Raw genomic sequence first — 17924 nt, 5'->3', positions numbered from 1 at the left:
GTCATTCAACCACCTCCCAGTGGGTCAAGACCCCAAGGTTGAGAACTGCAGGCTCACACAGATCTGTGCTGATGAGATGGAGCCAATCTCTGCTATGGAAAGCGAGACTCAAAACCTGGGTTCCCTGTCATTAGCCCCCCTAGCCTTGTCACTATTCATATTATGGAGCATAGTTTCATGCATCAAATGTAGAACATTTGTGTTACAAGAGGAGAGCTTGGGAGGGAGAAAAATTAGAGTCGGGAAATAAGGTGCTGCCAGAAGGCTTTCTTGAAACAAAGTGTGGTGGAATTTTGATGAATACTGCTGTCCCAGTCCAACCTGCTGGACCAATATTCACCAAACACTGACCCGTCAGGACCCGCTGCAGGCAGTGGTCACTGGCCCTCTCAGTAAAGTATATCTGATATCACATATCAGATACCCTACATATCAGATACTGACAATGCAATTCATAACAGCATCAAAATTACAGTTATGCAGCAGCGATGAAATAACTTTATGGTCAGGGGTCACTACGACATGAGGATTCATATTAGGGGCACAACATTAGGAAGGTTATTTAAAGGGAGACCCCAATATTGAATCATAATTTTACACACTGTGCTTGGCCAAAGGTTTTATTCTGAATACCTTTATTCTAAGTCACATAAATCTTACTCTGGGTGTACACAAAAAGGAAGTTACAAAGCTGCAAATCCCAGCTCTCCCTTGAGAACACATTCATGACAATGTTAATTGCACTTAAAAATTAAATAGGCAGTGTAAGAGGGACGCTTTATAAAGACACGCTGGAGTGCTTTTTCATCTACTCTGCCTCGTGTCTCCAAAGAATTCCAAGTCATCTTTCCATCCGGGGTTTACAGTCCCGGCTAGGACGGCAGTGGTGCAGAGAGCTAAAGGATTTCAATTAACATGAAGCTGAGACAGCGAGAGAAAGCCTTGCGGTGGCTGGTGGGGAAGCAGAACACAGCATTGCCTGGTTAAGAAAGAAAATATCCGAATCTCCGCGTCACAGGCTGCGGCTCCCGCGCGCTGCCTTCAGATGTCCTTCCCACAGTCGGGGCAGAGGATGTCGTCTCTCTCCGTGAGGAAGCCGCGCCCCACCAGGGACAGGGAGCACTTCTTACAGTTAAAGCAGTCGTTGTGCCACTGACGTTCCTCGAAGGAGATGTACTTCGTGCCACCGAGACCTGCGCACGAAAGAGAAGCACAGGGTGAGGCGTCTCCAGGTGATCAGTCTCCACAGAGCTGAGAAAAGGCATTACAGTTTGATCCGCTTCAACCTTGTGCCTACTGCGCATGCGACCTTCGGATGAGTGATGGAGAGCCAGGAATTCACATATAATCATCAATTCTACAAAGCCTCAAGGAACTCAGGACGGGCACAGAAACCGGTTCCAACAGGGGTGTGATAACACGCTATGAAGAAGTGCCTGCCTGGGCTAGGTGTGTCGCTCAGTTGTTGCCTTCCAACCCCGACACTGTGAGAAGAAAAGTGCCTGCTGTTTCCTGGATTCGTTATCTGTTTTCTCCTGAAATGAAACCTGCTCCCCACAACAAAAGGGAACAGGATCCTGTGCCTTTGCTGGGTGCTGTAGCAAAGGGAGTAGATGCGGGAAGGCAGGTGAGGTGTGATCATCTCAGGAAGGGCTAGGGAAGGACCAGCCTGCAGAGGGGTGACCCTGGGACCAGCTCTAGATCAGGAGCGGGGGTGAGAGAAGGGGCTCGGTGAGTCGGAGTACAGTACCATGAAGGAAGATGGGGTTGCAGGCCGGAGCTGACCCTGAAAGAGTCAAGGACTGAACAAAACCACGGTTTTCTCTTTTCGCAGTGCTGGAGGCAGGCCCGGGGCCAGGCATGCTATGGAAACAATTGAGCACTGAGCTACAGCCCTGCTCCAGTATTGGTAAACAAGCAAACTAACTAGTTTCACTTCTCTCCTTTCTGGTGACTCATGTTTGACTAGTCCTCAGGAGATGTTTAAGGTTCATAGGGTGCTGATTATGCTATCGACGACAGGTGGTCTGTATGGCCACTGGCCACTCTGCAACCAAGAAGAATGGAATACATGGACTTATGACACAGTTGCCAAGTGTTCTGGTGAAATTTAGATGACGAATTTCTGATATCAAGAGTCCAGTGTGACAAAGAAGCCACACCCACACCCGTTCTCAAACTTACCCAACTCTGACTCACCAGGTAGTTCCTATTGTAACCCTTCCACATGGGGGAAAGTGTCAAGTTTTTTTTCTCTTTGGCAAGTCACGCTAGGGCTAGGTCTTAGCAGTGGTCTCTAATGAAGTGTCTGTGTCCTTCCAAAGGCCACTTCTGCTCATGATGGAGGGATGCAAAGCAAACCCCATCAGCCTTCTTTCCCTGAGTAGCTTGTGGAGTTTTTGTTTATTTGTTTGTTTAAAAAGGAAAAAAAAAAGCAAGTTCTTAAAGTTGAGGATATAACACAATGGCACAGTGTTTGCTTAGCATGTGTGATGCCCTGGGTTTGATCCTCAGAACCACAAGGAAAAAAAAAAAAAAGCAAATGGAGTATCTAGTTTACATACAAAGTAAATGGAGGAATGCTTCTTGAAGTGCTCTAGTTTGCTCGTTGCTTTGATAACCACCATGACCAAAAAGCAACTGTGGAGGAAAGGGTTGATTTCCTTTTTACTGCTTACAGGTGGGCATGAAGAGAAGTTAAGGGCAGGAACCAGAGGCAGGAGCTCAAGCAGAGCCAGGGAGGGGTGCTGCCTTCTGGCCTGCTCTCCATGGCTTGCTCAGCTGCTTTCTTGTATAACCCAGACCCACCTGTCCAGGAATGACACTTCCCACATTAGGCTGGGCCCGCCTCCATTTGACAGAACTCTCACGCTTTTCTCTCCCCGCTTGGCCACTGATTGGTACATGGTGAATGTTTAGTCTGAAGCCATCCAGTCTCCACCTTCAACATCTTCAGCATGTCTGATACCTTAGACCAGATAACTGGCCAGCCGGCCAAGCACATTTTGAGCTCTCAGTTTGCTCACGTGATTACAATGGGCTCACAGACCCAAGCAGAAACACTCAATGAGAGGCCAATGATTCTCCATGACCAGGCAAGGGGAAGTTCTCAGTAATCTGCGGAAGCACAAGCAGTGTGCCAAGGACGGGCAGCCGGGAGGCAGAAAGGTAGACTGGGCGCAGAGCCTCGGGACGCTAACAGCACCATGCTAACACTCTAGGCCTCCGTGGTGCTCCAGGAGGCCGCCAGCCTATCCCCTGGCAGCGGTCTTCCCAGGATGCTTACCGCTGATGGGGTTGGTGCACCCAGCACACTTCTTGGCGTACAAGTCGCAGAAGCAGGTCAGGCAGTAGGGGAAATCATCCCGGGCAGTGAAGCGCTGCCCAGACAGCTGCTTCTTGCAGGCAGTGCACACGAAGCACTCCTTGTGCCAGGGTTGCTCCCGGTAAGTGACGCCTCCTGTGGTGATGGGCTGGAGGACACAAGTGCAAGAGTCAGGGCCACCCCGGTTTCTGGTAGGCATCTGTTACCATTTTTTGCCAGTGGACGATGCGAGACAGCCCGGCCCCCTGCAAATGTCCAGTTTGAGCCTCAAACCTCAGACACCTGGTGTTACCCTCCCTACCACTGTCGCTCTTGGCTTTCTCCCTAGTGACCGTTGACCATGGGTCTCAGGTGTCACTAGTGCAGGGGAGCAGAAGGGATGGGTGCTATGGGGCATTGCCACCTTGCCAAACAGGAAGGCGGCGCCGTGGTGCGGTCACCATCAGAGACAACACTGAGGATGCTGACGCCTACTTCTGAGCAGCCCTGCCGCTGAAGAGAGAGCCATGGATAAAGACCTCAGCACCTCAGTTCTAGCTATGACATTGCACCGATAAAAAGGGAGACAAATCTCTGTGGAATATTTCTTTAAATACCAGTGCACAGCGACCTCTCCAGCTCTATCCCCGTGCCCAGCTTGTACAGTAACTAGAGAGTCAGGAAGGAAGACACTTGGTATATCTGCTGGTGTGACCTGAAGGGACCAGCATCCTGGGAGCCTTTATCCTCACCCTGTCTTCCAGACATAGAAGGTTTGTGAAGGAAGCTGCAAAGTGGCAGACAACTCTCCATCCCTCAACTGTATCTAGTCACTTTCAAATATAGATTTTTCTCAGGAATTTAAATGCTGGGTGAAGAGCGGAATCAGAGATCGGGAGAGTCTAAGGAGGTCTAAGCTTGAAGGGCAGTGGTGAAGGAAGGTGGGCCACACCTCAGTGTGGCAGCATCTGGCAGTTTCTGGGGTTCTTGCGTGATGCTCATGCAGCAAGACGCTATTTCTGTGCTACAGAGGACTCGACCGAAACCCAAGCATTGCCCAAGAATGAAGTCATAGTAGGATAATGACAAGGCAGGAAGAATCGGGACTCCTTCTGCCCTGCTCTCTTGTCATTAGGCCACCCATCAGAGACCATTGGCCAGTCACTCCCTCATGTCAGGAACAGAATTTATGGAAAATATTCTGGCCCTCCGTGCTCTGAGGAGATACAGGAGGCGTGGATCTGTGAGGTGATATTTCCTCTGCCTGGAGGCTCTCCTCACAACCTCCACCCCATCATTTCACACCACATCAGCAGGTTCGGCTTCAATTCAGCATGGCTTCCTCGGAGATTTCTTCCCTAAGCACCCCCAGTCTCCACGCCCCAGCCTAGCTGGTTTCTCTTGTTGCCTACTCTGTGAACAATTTGTCCTGTCCCACGGAACATGTATCAAGACACCCACTGGCTGCAAGGTCATCTCCACCTAGGTTAAAATCCATCCTTTGAATGTGTCCTGTCTGGCCTCCGATTCCTGGCTCTCCACGGCTTCTTTCATTGTCTGAGGGGGGGATGTGTCTGTCTTGAAAGTCCTGAGTGGATTTGGGGAGCACATACACAAAGGCATGCACCCCACAAGACTGTGCCACCTGCACTTTAGCAACTAAAACAACCACATGGACGGGCATGTGACAGAGGGAGTTACTCAGATGGCAGGGAATGCCATCAGGGTCTTGCAATGTGGAGATTATAGGGGTGCCTATGGGTTTGTGGGCCTGACCATGGGGCTGATGTCAAGGTTAATGACTCCCAGAGATCGGATTTTGTTGTGCATAAGTACAAATGAAGAGACTTTTAGGCCTCACATATAGATTCTATGGCCATCAAACACACGTAAGTGAACCAGGAGTTCAGGATGAGATACCCGCCTTGCTGACAGAGTTCATGATGGGTAAATTCATATGGGAGCCTCCCCCATCACATCAAGATGAGCCTCGCGGAAAAAGACCAAACTGTTTCCAAGATAGAAGAGGTAGCTGCACAGTGGAAAGATATCCCAGAAGAAACAAGAATTTAAAGTACGGGAGTGTTCAACAAAGAGCAACCATCAATGTGGTGGGGGCCAGTAGAGCAGGGGAGTAAGGGGAGGAAGGGGACACAGGTAAGCAGGGAAGTGGGGGAGGGGAGGGCACAGGTGAGCAGGGATGTGAGGGAGGGGAAAGACATAATTTAAACAGGCTGACCTAAATTCTAATGGCAATGAGGCCCTGGAAGCGTCACCACCCATGGAGCTGTATGAGGGAGAGAGTGGCAGCCCCCTTCTGTGGCTCTTGTTGATTTCAGATCAGCAGAACAAAGAGAGGTTAAGACAGGGAGTTTCACTTCCCTCCACCATCAGGCCATAAACAGTCAGAAATGTTCTGGAAGGCATGAATTTTTCTCAGAGCTCATGTCTTTGAAGCGGAGACCGGATCACAGACCCAAGATCACTGCACAGACACCCACAAGAACAAACACGCAAGGCAGAAACGGCCGCGCCCTCGAAGCAGGGAGATGCGATAGTGTTCCTGCTTGGCAGCCTGGCAGCCTGGCCAAGGACAGGAAATGAGAAGTTCGAGCGGCCCCGGGGGAGCTCAGCACCTTTTTGCACTGCACGCACTGCAGGGCGTACTGCTTCTCATAGCAGGGCACACAGAAGTTCTGGTTCTCCTTGGGTATGAAGCTCTTGGTTCCGATGGGCTGCTGGCAGCGCTGGCAGGTGAAGCAGGTCTCATGCCAGCTGCTGCCCTTGTATTCCATCTTGCGGGTACCTGTGGTGGGAGGCAAGAGAAAGCAGCAGATGTGGTTAGGCTGGCTTGGGGGTCCCAGTGATGTGCCTCCAGAGCCTGTTACCGCTGAGTTTCATGATACAGCTAGTCTCTCCTGCTCTCAAAGGCTCGCCTCTAGCTGGAGATAGGTCCTAGTTTGCCTTTAGATGCAATGCTTTAGATGTGTGATCCTTGGACAGGACGGGTACTTATTAGGCACTTGAGAGTTACATTAGATACGGTGGTTGGAAATGTTAAGTGAAAATAGACATTGAATGCTTTTCTGCTTTACAAAACATAGATGATAACTACAGGCTTAGTGCATTCTTACGGGGTGGTGTTGGTGAAGGTTGCCACATGGGGATGATAACGGTCTACTCTACACTCATAGTTCAACCTCCCATGGTTCTGTTATCTGCGGTCAAACTTCAGTCGAATAGAAAACATCTAATGGGAAATTTCAGAAATAAACAATAGTGTGCTCACTACAGTGAAAGTGCCTTCTGTCTCTCCCTTCATCACAATGTTCATGAGCCACCCTGCCTATGTGGGCTTCCTTGTCCCCTTGTCCTGCACCCATGCTGGTGTAGTTCACCAAGATGCTGTCTCAGCGGCTCTCTAATGACACTTGTCCCTCCTCTGTACCTCTACTTCCCCAGGACCTGTCTGCCGAGCCCTAGGCACAAAAGATCCTAGCATCCTAGCACTGGTCTTCTAGGCATGAAGGGCAGGGCAAACTGGAGGGACCAGTCAGCAGGTGTCACACAGAAGGTGGTGGGGGCACTGCACAGGTGAGCTCAAACAGTCAAAGTGGGAGAACAGAGACTGGAGGAAGTAGAGACTGTGGCTGGGCTGGAGCAGGGTGGCTGGATTGCAGCAGTGTGGCTGGGCTGCAGAGGGTGTCTGGGCTGCAGCTGTGTGGCTGGGCTGGAGCAGTGTGGCTGGGCTGCAGCTGTGTGGCTGGGCTGGGGCAGGGTGGCTGGGCTGCAGCTGTGTGGCTGGGCTGGAGCAGTGTGGCTGGGCTGCAGCTGGGTGGCTGGGCTGGAGCAGTGTGGCTGGGCTGCAGCTGTGTGGCTGGGCTGGAGCAGTGTGGCTGGGCTGCAGCTGGGTGGCTGGGCTGGAGCTGTGTGGCTGGGCTGGAGCTGTGTAGCTGGGCTGCAGGCTTGGGAAGGGTCTAGAGGGACCCTGCCCACCAGAGGAACTGCACACTGACTTTCTTGGGCTCTTGTCCAGAAGACCATCAGAGATTTAATTTGCTTTTCTTTTTTAAGATAAACTCGTGTGCTGGGTGTTGGATTTGTTTGTCTGTTTTTATCAATTTGATATGAGGTAGAATCACTGGGGGAGAGGAACCTCAATTACTAAAGTTCCCCCATCAGATCGGCCTATAGGTTGATGATTGATGTGAGAGGGGTCAGCCTTTGGTGGGCAATGCTTCAATGCCCACTGTCATACCCCTCTTGGGCCCCAAGTTTCTAATTAACGTAGCCTAGGATTTAACCATCCTGAATTGTCCTGCAGCTAGCTCTGCCTTCCCCGCTGCTCCTCCCCAGCTGTGCCTTCAGGCTGGGCGCTTCCATTCCTGTCACAGCGTGTCACCGTCATTTAAAAGTCGTATTAACCGGAAAAAGTGTTATAGCAATAAGACTCTACCTTACCAAAGGTCTAATTATCTCTTCTGGAGAAGTAACACTTCTCGTCCCACATATCTTCTCCAACTACTTCCCATATGTCAGTCTGTCACCCAGAATGCTGCAGTATCTCTTCTTTGCCAAAAGCAAAGCAAGCCAAAAACAACAACAAAATCCCAAAAGTGTAGCTGGCTAGTCGCTCTCCCACAGAAGGGTCGGAGCTTGAGTGCAGTGGCTATAGCCCAGCAGCAGTGTTCCCTGGCATGCAGGGAGGCCAAGAGCATCCACTGTACCAAGTGTCACAATGTGAGTTTAAATTGTCTCTTAAGCATCATGTACTCCACACGTCCATAGGACCTGGCTGCCAATGACATAGGGTTATTCTGTTGGGTGATTTAAATTTTAAAGTTGAAACTACAAACTCAAAACCCTTGACTCGAATTGGACTCCCCCATATCCCCCAACTGTGTGTGTGTGTGTGTGTGTGTGTGTGTGTGCGCGCGCGTGTGGACACGTATGTGCAGAGGTCAGAGGTCAACCTCAGGTGTTGTCCCTCAGGAGCTGTCCACCTTATTTTTCTCACTGTCCATCTTGTTTTGGGCGCACTGACTAGCCAACACTGGCTGGCATCTTCCAGATTCTGTATTATGTTTTAGCATATGATGACACATTCTCTGACAGCTCTTGTCGCCAGCACTGAACAGCCAGATTGTCTACGTTCCTGACCCAGCAGTGAAGGCAAACATTTAAGGAGAACGGGCAGTCACTCCATCTCCAGCATGTTCTTCTTTCAGGATTCAGCTGCTTCTGGGACTTGTAGTATTTTTCTCCTTGGTAGAAATGGTTATCGTATCCGAGGTGGAGCAGACAGAATGCAAAGAAAGGGCAACAACATCTTTCCAACAAAATGCAAGTCCTCACGAAGAGCTCACCATGGTCCTGTCACATGAGGGAGCACTACATGTCTGTGGAAGTGGGTGACTGTGGCTGGGAATTGGTGACTGGGTACACACTTGATCCTAATGACCAATCAGTGCTCTTTTTGCCCTGCAGTAAGAGTGGTCCCAGGACTGTCCTCCTGTCACTCCCACTGTGTGAGGAAGCCTGCTTGCCACATGCAAAGCATGAATAAGGCAACAAGTAAGAGAGACTAAAGGTATCGTCAACACCCGCCTGGTTAGACTAGTGTGAACACTGCAGAGAATCAGTGTGAACACTGCAGAGGACCAGCGTGAACACTGCAGAGGACCAGTGTGAACACTGCAGAGGATCAGTGTGAACACTGCAGATCAGTGTGAACACTATTACAGAAGCCCCTCCTTAAACCCCTTTCCAACCTCCCCTGCCGTTCCGACATGGAGGTTTTGCAGCTCACACACCCCTATGAAAGTGACAGGAGTCAGGCACTTTCTGACTGAGCCATCTCCCCAGCTCCAACTTCATTTGCTTTTACATGCTTCATTGACGGTGCCGCTGGCACAGTGGAGTTAAACATCTCCTTCGACCAGAGACAGGCAGGTGTACATACCTAAAGTTCCAGCCACTAGGGAGCCTGAGGTAGGAGGATGGATTAAGCTTTCTCTCAACCCCTCCCTCATCATATGTGCTTATATTTTCCAGAGTGGTCTTAAATGTTTGGTCTCAGTTGCATCTGATTCTTTTGTTTGTGCTTTTACACAGACACTCATCATGTAAGTGGCTGGCCTCGAACTCAGAGATCTGCCTCTCTCTATCGATGGAGGGCGGAGATTAAATGTGTGCCCCATCACACCTGGCACCGAAGGTGATTCTTTAAGAAAAATACTTTAAAATGGCTCTATGTTGGTCTCAGTAACCAGCGGGGCGAAACGAATTTCCTTTAAACTTCACTTTCAAATTTAATATATTTGATAGCTCTACTTAAAAGTTCTCTGATTGGGAGGCTGGGAGGAGGCGGAAACTTTTTTTTTTCTTATTCTCAATAAAAAAAAAAGTTCTCTGATTAACAAACTTCAAATTCTTAAGTTGTACCAAAAATAAATTAAAATTATGGGTATTATGAATAATGAAATATTTTAAGTGCTAAAATGGCTAACACATTAAGAAATTTCAACTTAAAATCACACGTGTACTTTAAAACTCAGAGTCCCAAGGTTAATTCACATTTTTAAATCTCTCACACACACTTTAGTGGTGACTCAATATTACGGTGGTCTCAGGGGTGTGTCACCAGCTGACGATATGATATTGTGACCTACAAACATGTTGCTGGCATCTGTGGCTGTTCTGGGACACACAGAGCCTGTGGGCCACAGAGTGGATACACCTGGTGATTCTAAAGTTTCTCAATGTGTCTGCTTCCCCTTGATTCTAACTTTCCCTATAGTTAAAATATTCCAAAGAAGACGTCTTGACACTTTAAATTATTTAGTTATCTTACATTGAATCTGGCACTACGGCCCAGGCTGGCCTGGGATGCACTATCCTCCTGCCTCAGCTTCCAGACTGGCCAGGTTCAGGCAGGACCTTGTTAACAGTCAATTGTAAACAATTTGAGTTCTCTTGTCTATACACAGTTTCTCCACTAGAGGGCGCCTGATGGCCTTGCTTGGACCACTGTCTGCACAGGCTCTGTCCACCTTCCCCACGCAGCCAAAGTTACATTTCCTTGAGTCCCATCTGCTCACAGATGTCTCTGTCCTCAGTCAGCTTGCCATCCCCCTTGAATCCAGGTGACCTGCTTACTGGTGCTTCCAGGAAGGGCCTATACTTCCTAATGACACTCCAGGGACGGAAGCTCTTTGCTGCTAAAAGCGACCTGGCTCTTAAAGTAATTTTTAAAAAGGTGTATTTATTTATTATGTACACAGTGTTCTGCCTGCAGACCAGAAGAGAACACCAGATTCGTATTATAGATGGCTGTGAGTCACCAGGTGGTTGCTGGGAATTGAACTCAGGACCTATGGAAGAGGCTCTTAACCTCTGAGCCATCTCTCCAGCCCAAGACCTGTATTTTTATTGGCTGAACCAGGCAACTTGAATCTGGACAGCCTTTAATAGGTCATGCAAAGGCTATTCCTCACGGTGGCCCCTGAAACTACCCCTATGCCTGCTCCACCTTTTTTAAAATGGGGGTGACATCAGAATCCTAGCCCAGGTTCTCTGAGCTGTTCTAATGCCCATTTTTATGTCATGTATCTGCTAAGATTTGCTTCTTCAATCCTGTATTTGTGCATGTTTGTTTGTGTGTATTTTTGCAGTGATGGTAATCAAACCCACGTGCTAGGCAAACACTCTGTCATTGAGCTACACCGGTTCTCCATATATTTTCATTAACTTACCCTGACAGGTCCCTAACTCACAGAGATCTGCCTGCCTCTCCCTCTGGCATGCTGGGATTAAAGGTGTGTACCTCAATACCTGGGCTGTTCTCTCACTTTTTAAAAGTAAAGATTCCTTTTTCCTTCACAAAACCAAAAGGAGAGAGAGAGAGACGTACACTGTCTTTTCCAGGTGAAAAAAGAGACACCTTATCATTAGGTCCAGTTCTTTTTTTTTTTTTTTTTTTTTTTTTTTTTGTTTTTCGAGACAGGGTTTCTCTGTGGCTTTGGAGCCTGTCCTGGAACTAGTTCTGTAGACCAGGCTGGTCTCGAACTCACAGAGATCCGCCTGCCTCTGCCTCCCGAGTGCTGGGATTAAAGGCGTGCGCCACCATCGCCCGGCCTACGTCCAGTTCTTAACCCAGTTGAGGTTCTGTCCTTTTTGATGTCTGTTTGTCTATTCAGGACATAACTCCATGAGTCAGACAGATGATGGGACTCTGAGACTGCAGCTAAGCAACCTGTAGTTCTTGGCCAGTCCTGACACCCCAGGGCACAAGTCATAGTTGCTGAAATCACTGAGTACAAACTCAGCAAGCAGGGCAGAACGAGAAAACACGTGTAGTGGGAAAAGTAAGGGAGAGGAGGAGCTGTATTTCCAGGGAACGCCCGGCATTCTTCTTACTGGCCAGTTCTCTGTATTGACAACCAGCTGTAGATCAAGAATCCCCAAAGAAAACAATTATCTCCTTAGAGAACTTATATCGACTTCCTCTGTCATTATCTTCCACATAGCACAATATAGCGGTGTTCATATAGCACTTGCAAATGATTTTAAATACACGGGAAGATGCTCTATGTAAGCACTGGGCGTTTTGCATAAGGAGCTTAAGGATCTGTGTGTGTTGGTGCCTGGACCCAATCAATGTCTGGAGACACCAAGGGGTGACTGAACATAACTTCTACTTAGAGATCCCACACCTCCTAACGATACACCTCACCCCTGCAATTTTTTTTTCTCCAATTTTTGAGACAGGGTTTCTCTGTATAGCTCTAGCTGTCCTGGAACTAGCTCTGTAGACGAGGCTGGCCTCAAACTCAAGAGATCTACCGGCCCTGACTCCTGAGTGCTGGGATTAAAGGTGTGTGCTACCAACCCCCCATCTGAGGTCACTAAACACATCTTGTAGTTCAGGGGACAGAACTGAAGTACCACTACCAGTGTCTCTGGCCAAGCGAGAGTCCCACATCACTAGACTGGCTCAGGCCCTCCCGCGCCACGCGTGCGCGGGAGAGGCGCGCGCTCTGACCTGGCATGATGGTCTTCTTGCATTCCTGGCACTTGGACGAGTACTCGTTGGAGTAGCAGTCGGTGCACAGCAGCTGCTCCTCCTTGGCGGCGAAGGGCTTGTCCACCAGCGAGTTCCCGCATCTGGAGCAATGGAAGCAGCCTTCGTGCCAGTGCCGGTCCTTGTAGGACAAGTCCTGGAGAGTCAGACACCACACCGTCAGAGGCCGGACAGAAAAGGTGGAGCTGCTGTCTAACTCATCGGAGCACAGGGGCACAGCGAAGCCCTCAGGACACACGTGGACACAAGTGGGCTGGAGCCCGGGAGCCTTGGTGTGCTGCATTGCTAGAGTGTGTACACATGTGCGTGTGTGTGTGTGTGTGTGTGTGTGCATGTGTGTGATTTGAAAACTGTCCTTCCTGTACAAAGTATCTTCAGAAGATGGGCCACTGTGGTCACAAGCACATTAGAGAGACCCTGGGTATTGGGGCATTCAGACACAGGCTCCGGGGCAGGATCTGGGGCCAGCAGAAAGTGGATCAGGAAAGAGCAAGAGGGTCGGTGTGGACAGCTGTGGGACAGGAGAGAAGAGACAGGGTCGCCTGTCAGATCTCATGTCACTGAGGGCAACAGGCCCACGGTGAGAAAGTTCACGTCCGTCCGTCCGTCCGGATGAGTCAGGCTCTGTTCCTGTGAGCATGGAGTTCAGTTCATCCCGAAGGCTGTAGGGAGCAGCAGTGAGGCGGTAGTGTTGGACGGATCAGCCCTGGGGGGGGGAGGGGTGCACTGGGTTGCCTCTGAAGGGGAGAGAGGTGAGGGTTTGCACCGGGTTGCCGATAGCAACAATATGCAAATGAGGAAAGCCTTGAGAAGACAGAAGCAGAAGCCTTACTTACTAAAAGATAGCAGGGGGCCAAAGAGTCCAGGGGAGAAAATCCTGTTGACTCTGTGCTGCCCTTGATCTTGCTTGAAGGATGAGAAAAGCCCTGCCTACATCAGCCCTAGTGTTTTGAAAGCAGCAACAGGGAGCAAAGCTATAGCCCCATCATGCCCAGTTTCACTCTTCCGGCCATTGCCACCCCGATCCCCACCACCACCATCAATAAGGCAGAAACAGAGTATGAAGCTACCAGGTTTCCTGGGCTAAACTTCCAGCTGAAAATCTCCCGGGCACCTCTGCTCAAGCAGAGGGCATCAAGAGCAAACATCCCAAGTGTTGCACCCAGGTCACACTTAGAGTGACACCCGGGGGGGGGGGGGGGGGGNGGGGGGGGGGGGGGAGGGGAAGGTGTGACTTGATTAGAAAGCCCTAAGCATCCCCAACCCAAACTCAGAACAGAAACAAAAGTACAGCAGTTCTCTTTTGCTGACCCCCCCCCCCCCTCTCTCTCTCTCTCTCTCTCTCTCTCTCTCTCATCCCAAGTGTCAGTAGCTTGGTCCTTTGAGGAAGGGGGCCAGGGACACAGCTTACCAACACGCTGGTCTCTCACAAACCTGTGAATGACGAGAGCAGGGCATAGGGGAGCAGAAGCCCAGCCTCTCTTTTCCAGGTTTAATACTTAAATATTTTTAGAATTTTCTTTGGTAGGGGGAGAACACATGTCCTTAGTTTTAAAGTGAAATAAAGTATAAACTGCTTTAATTTGATCCCACGGTATTAAGTTAACACAATGTACATGTTATCACTATATATATATATATATATATGATCACGTGCTATATTATATCATTTGGGATTGGATATAACCTGTTTCCTCTCTATGCATATATACCCTATCTTCAAAATAAAACACATCAGGGGTCCAAATCGCCGAGAAAATAAAGCAGACATAAAAAAAAATAAACCACAGAAATTTGCACTATTGATGATAATTGGGACTGTGTGGTAAGCTCACAATCCTACAGAGAACTAGAGGTTAATTAGTGCTGAAGCTCAGAGACATTCCTCGGCTTGCTCACAGTCACACAGCTGGAAGGTACCCAAATCAGGCTCTGGGCTCAAATCCTGATTCAACGCTGTGGCATGGGTCAGTGGAAGGTCGCTTTTGCAGACGTTAGCTGGCCTTCCTCTGGGATAAGTCACCCTACCAAGGAGGGCTCTCGGTGGCCGCCACTGGACGGAAGTGAGGGAGCAAAGTCAGAGCCGCCTTTGTAAGCTGGGCTGTGGTTACCTGGTGGGCGACTCTGCTCAGGGAGCGGACACCGCACACACCCGCTGTCACTTTTTATTAGCGAGAAGAAAAGCAAGAGTTTTGTTCGTTGCTTTTCACAGGGGCAAAACACCGTGCCCAAGGTAACTTAGAAAAAAAAGTATTTCATTGGGCTTCAGGTTTTGATGGATTAGAATCCAGGATAGTGGAGCAAAATCCTGGTGGCAAGGAGAGCCGAGATCTCACATCTCAAAACCACAAGTAGGAGGCAAGTGCGCAGTGCAGTGAGATGACAAAGGCCTTTGAAACCTTAAACTGGCCCTCAGTGACAGGGCTCTTCCACCAGGGCCACACCTCCTAATCCTTCCCAAGCAGCCATCCACTGGGAACCAAGTGTTCAAATGCCTGAGACTTACAGTGGGAGTCTCGTTCAAACCACCTCAAGGAGCCAGGAAAGTTGTATTTGGGGGCAAGCTTCAGAAATGACAGAAACAGAGGGAGGAAACCTTAAGAACTACAGTACGAAAGCGAAGCTGCCACATGTCCCCAGTGCCTACCCTGGTTAATGAGTCCCTAGAAGGACAGAGTCCTTTGCATTGGTGTAATGAGACATTTGCAGAGAAGCTGACTGAACGCTCTAAGGTTCCGTAGAAACTCTTTCTTCTTTCCACAGGGAACACTTCTGCCATGGAAACGCCACAGGTAAAGACTGCCTTGCTGATAGTCACAAGACACTTACAAGAATAAATATGAGCACTGTCACGTCCTTTAGGCGGAAGCATCAGCATAGGGCTTCAGACCTGCCCAAGGCCAAAGCTCCTACTGACTTGACTACTCCTGATGGGACGGACACTCTGACTTCTCATCCACAGACCGGAAGGAAAGGGCCTGTTCTTGGCCCCCACCGATGCTGCCCTGCCTTTCAGACTGCTAAAGAGTAGAGCCGAAAAGCAAAACAAAACAAAAACAAAACAAACAAAAAAACCACCCCATCCCACTCAGGGAGCCCAGCCACGCATGCAGAGATCACAGGATGCCTAGCAAGAGTCAGGCAGAGCACTCACTCCCAGCCGCCTTCCCACGACCAGGGATCTTGGGACAGCATTTCCCGAGGCTTTCCTAACTCACTTGCCTGTCTGGCGCACACACTTGAGTGCATATGCACGAACATACACACTCGCCATGAATAGTATAGTGCATATTAATCATTCTTAACCCTTTCTAACAGACATGTTTTCTCTGAAGGTAAATATCAACCTCTGATTACATTCCTAAATTCAGCGGTGGACCAGAACGTCACTAACCAGGGTTGCCTCACCATTGTCGGCAGGTCCTGGATGGGTGGGTAGGAGGCTCAGAACGGGCCCTTCCCCTATTCCAGGTGGAGATGGTGATGACCTTCCAGCCTCTCAACCTCAGACTTCTCACCAGAAAACTGGAAGGGCGGCTCCTGCTATTAGTTGTGACGGGCGGTTGTCTTAATACATCTAAAGCGCACGCAGCGGTTTCTGCCACATCGGGACTGCTCAGTGAATGCTAGCTCAGAATCAGTCATGGAAGCGGTGGCCTGAACGTCACTCACTGGTACTACATTTCCACAGGAGGATGGCAATGAAAATCAGACATTCTTTCTCTCTTGTGCCTTCTTGGTTTGTTTCTTCGTTTTTTTGAGCTTACTGTGGAGACCAAGACACACACTAAGTATTCTCTTTTCTTAGCCTCCCAAGTGTGAGGGTTCCAGGCATGAGACACCACACCCCATTAAAAAATTTTAACATCTTAAGAGCTCCCACAGGAAGAATTCCAGCACTCTAATTCCGTATAGTGCTTTTAAAATTTCCCCGGCCCTTATAGTCTAAAAATATGTTTCTAAATTCTTCTTGCCTATTCCAAGCCATACAATAACCATATGAGACAAAGCTTTATGCTTCTGCATGAGCAGATTTGAGACAAGGATGCAAAAAACTAGATGCTTCCCCCCAGCATCCCAGAGTTCTACCTTCACTGATTCAACAAACCAAACTCTGCTCCCGTTTTTGTTTGATTGATTGATTGATTTTTAGGTGGCACATCAGCGTTAGCCCTTTCCAAATTGATCCTAACCTGCTCACCCAGCCTTGGCTTGCTCCAGCCCCACCTGTTTAAGCCTCCATCTATGTCTCTCCTCTCTGGAAAACGCTGCTCAGCTGCAGGCTCAGCCCGCATCTCACCTGCCCTGAGAAAGCTGTGGCCAACACAGAACCTCATGCATGTCGTTCAGACTCACACGTATGCAAAGCCATACGGTACATCACTTGTTAGGCCACTGGGCTCTTCCTGGGCTTCTCAGGCCATGCTCTGAGATGACTTGATAAGGCTGTCACATCTTCCTCCTGATCTCTCTGCTCACTGCACTAACCAGGAAGTGGGCAAAGAGCTTACGGTGAGAAGATGGTAACTGAGACTGTGCATTGCACTTGCTTCAGAGCGGAGCGGTTTCCGGGCCCATCTGGTTTCAGTGTCTTGAGTCTTAGTGGGAGACAAGGTCTTAGTCCCAGGATTCCCTGGGGCTCAGAGGCAGTTCAAAAATGCCACTCCAAAAACTGAGACGATAGGTCAGAGCTGGCCAACGCTTGACACTACACGCCACATATTCATCACAAAGACTGGGTGCCAAGTGATCTTTCCGTTCTTTAGGTTCACGGCTCCAAACAGAACCTTGGTTTTCATGATTAGTATTATGACAGTATTGGCTAGTTCGGTTTTTTTTTCTATATTGTTCTGCACAAATGACTCAGATATCTACAGATTCTCAATCCTGAGGTTCAATTAGCCACAGATGGAAAAGATTAAAAACTAAAACATCATCTGGATTGAACACACACACTTTGGGGGTGGGGGTGGGCTAATAGTCTCTAAATAATACAATTCTTTACATAGTATCTATACTGCAGTGGATATCACAGCCTATAGACAGTTTACAGGATGCTGGAGGCTGTGTGTAGTAACATGGAAATGCTAGACTGTTCTGTAAAAGAGACTTGATCTCCATGTCTTATTACTAACCACCCAGTCTCTTCCAGATACTGAGGACCACACTGCATCATGAGCTCTGACAATGACACTTAAATGTTGAGGGGAGGGGCAGCTTGAACTTGGTGAGCATGCATGAAACCCTATGCTCATCTTAACACTGGAAAGAGAGAGAGAGAGAGAGAGAGAGAGAGAGAGAGAGAGAGCTGGAAGGGAGAGAGAAAGAGAGAGGGGAGAGGGAGGGAGGGACATCTAGGAGGGAGAGAGAGAGACTAAGTTTTCTAGAGAGATTGTAAAAGGGGAAAGACCTTTTCTATTTCCCATAAAAACAAAGAGAAAACCACTAAGGCTAATCTTGAGCCCACAGGAAGGTCATGAACTGCAGGAAAATGTTGCTATACACGGAAGAACAGCACAAAGACTTCTTTTCAGACTA

The 17924-nt window shown here is 49.0% G+C and overlaps 1 protein-coding gene across 2 annotated transcripts in view; it reads right to left on the bottom strand.

Moving 5' to 3' along the window:
• Window positions 1-604: 604 nt before the first annotated feature.
• The window catches only part of Fhl2 (four and a half LIM domains 2), a 66463-nt gene continuing 49143 nt past the window's right edge, over window positions 605-17924 (bottom strand). For both annotated transcript variants that reach the window (XM_050134771.1, XM_050134772.1), the window contains exons 3-6: window positions 12348-12522; window positions 5941-6110; window positions 3287-3473; window positions 605-1193 (exon numbers count right to left, since the gene is read on the bottom strand). In XM_050134771.1, the coding sequence (XP_049990728.1) occupies window positions 1042-1193; window positions 3287-3473; window positions 5941-6110; window positions 12348-12522 (684 nt within the window). In that variant the 3' untranslated portion in view covers window positions 605-1041. The remainder of the gene's footprint in view (window positions 1194-3286; window positions 3474-5940; window positions 6111-12347; window positions 12523-17924) is intronic.

This window comes from Alexandromys fortis, unplaced genomic scaffold, assembly GCF_014885135.2.
Source record: "Alexandromys fortis isolate MF-2015 unplaced genomic scaffold, M_Fortis_MF-2015_v1.1 scaffold_20, whole genome shotgun sequence".
Lineage (NCBI taxonomy): Eukaryota > Metazoa > Chordata > Mammalia > Rodentia > Cricetidae > Alexandromys > Alexandromys fortis.
Note: the sequence above shows the minus strand (reverse complement) of the source record. Positions and strands in the feature narration are given on the sequence as shown.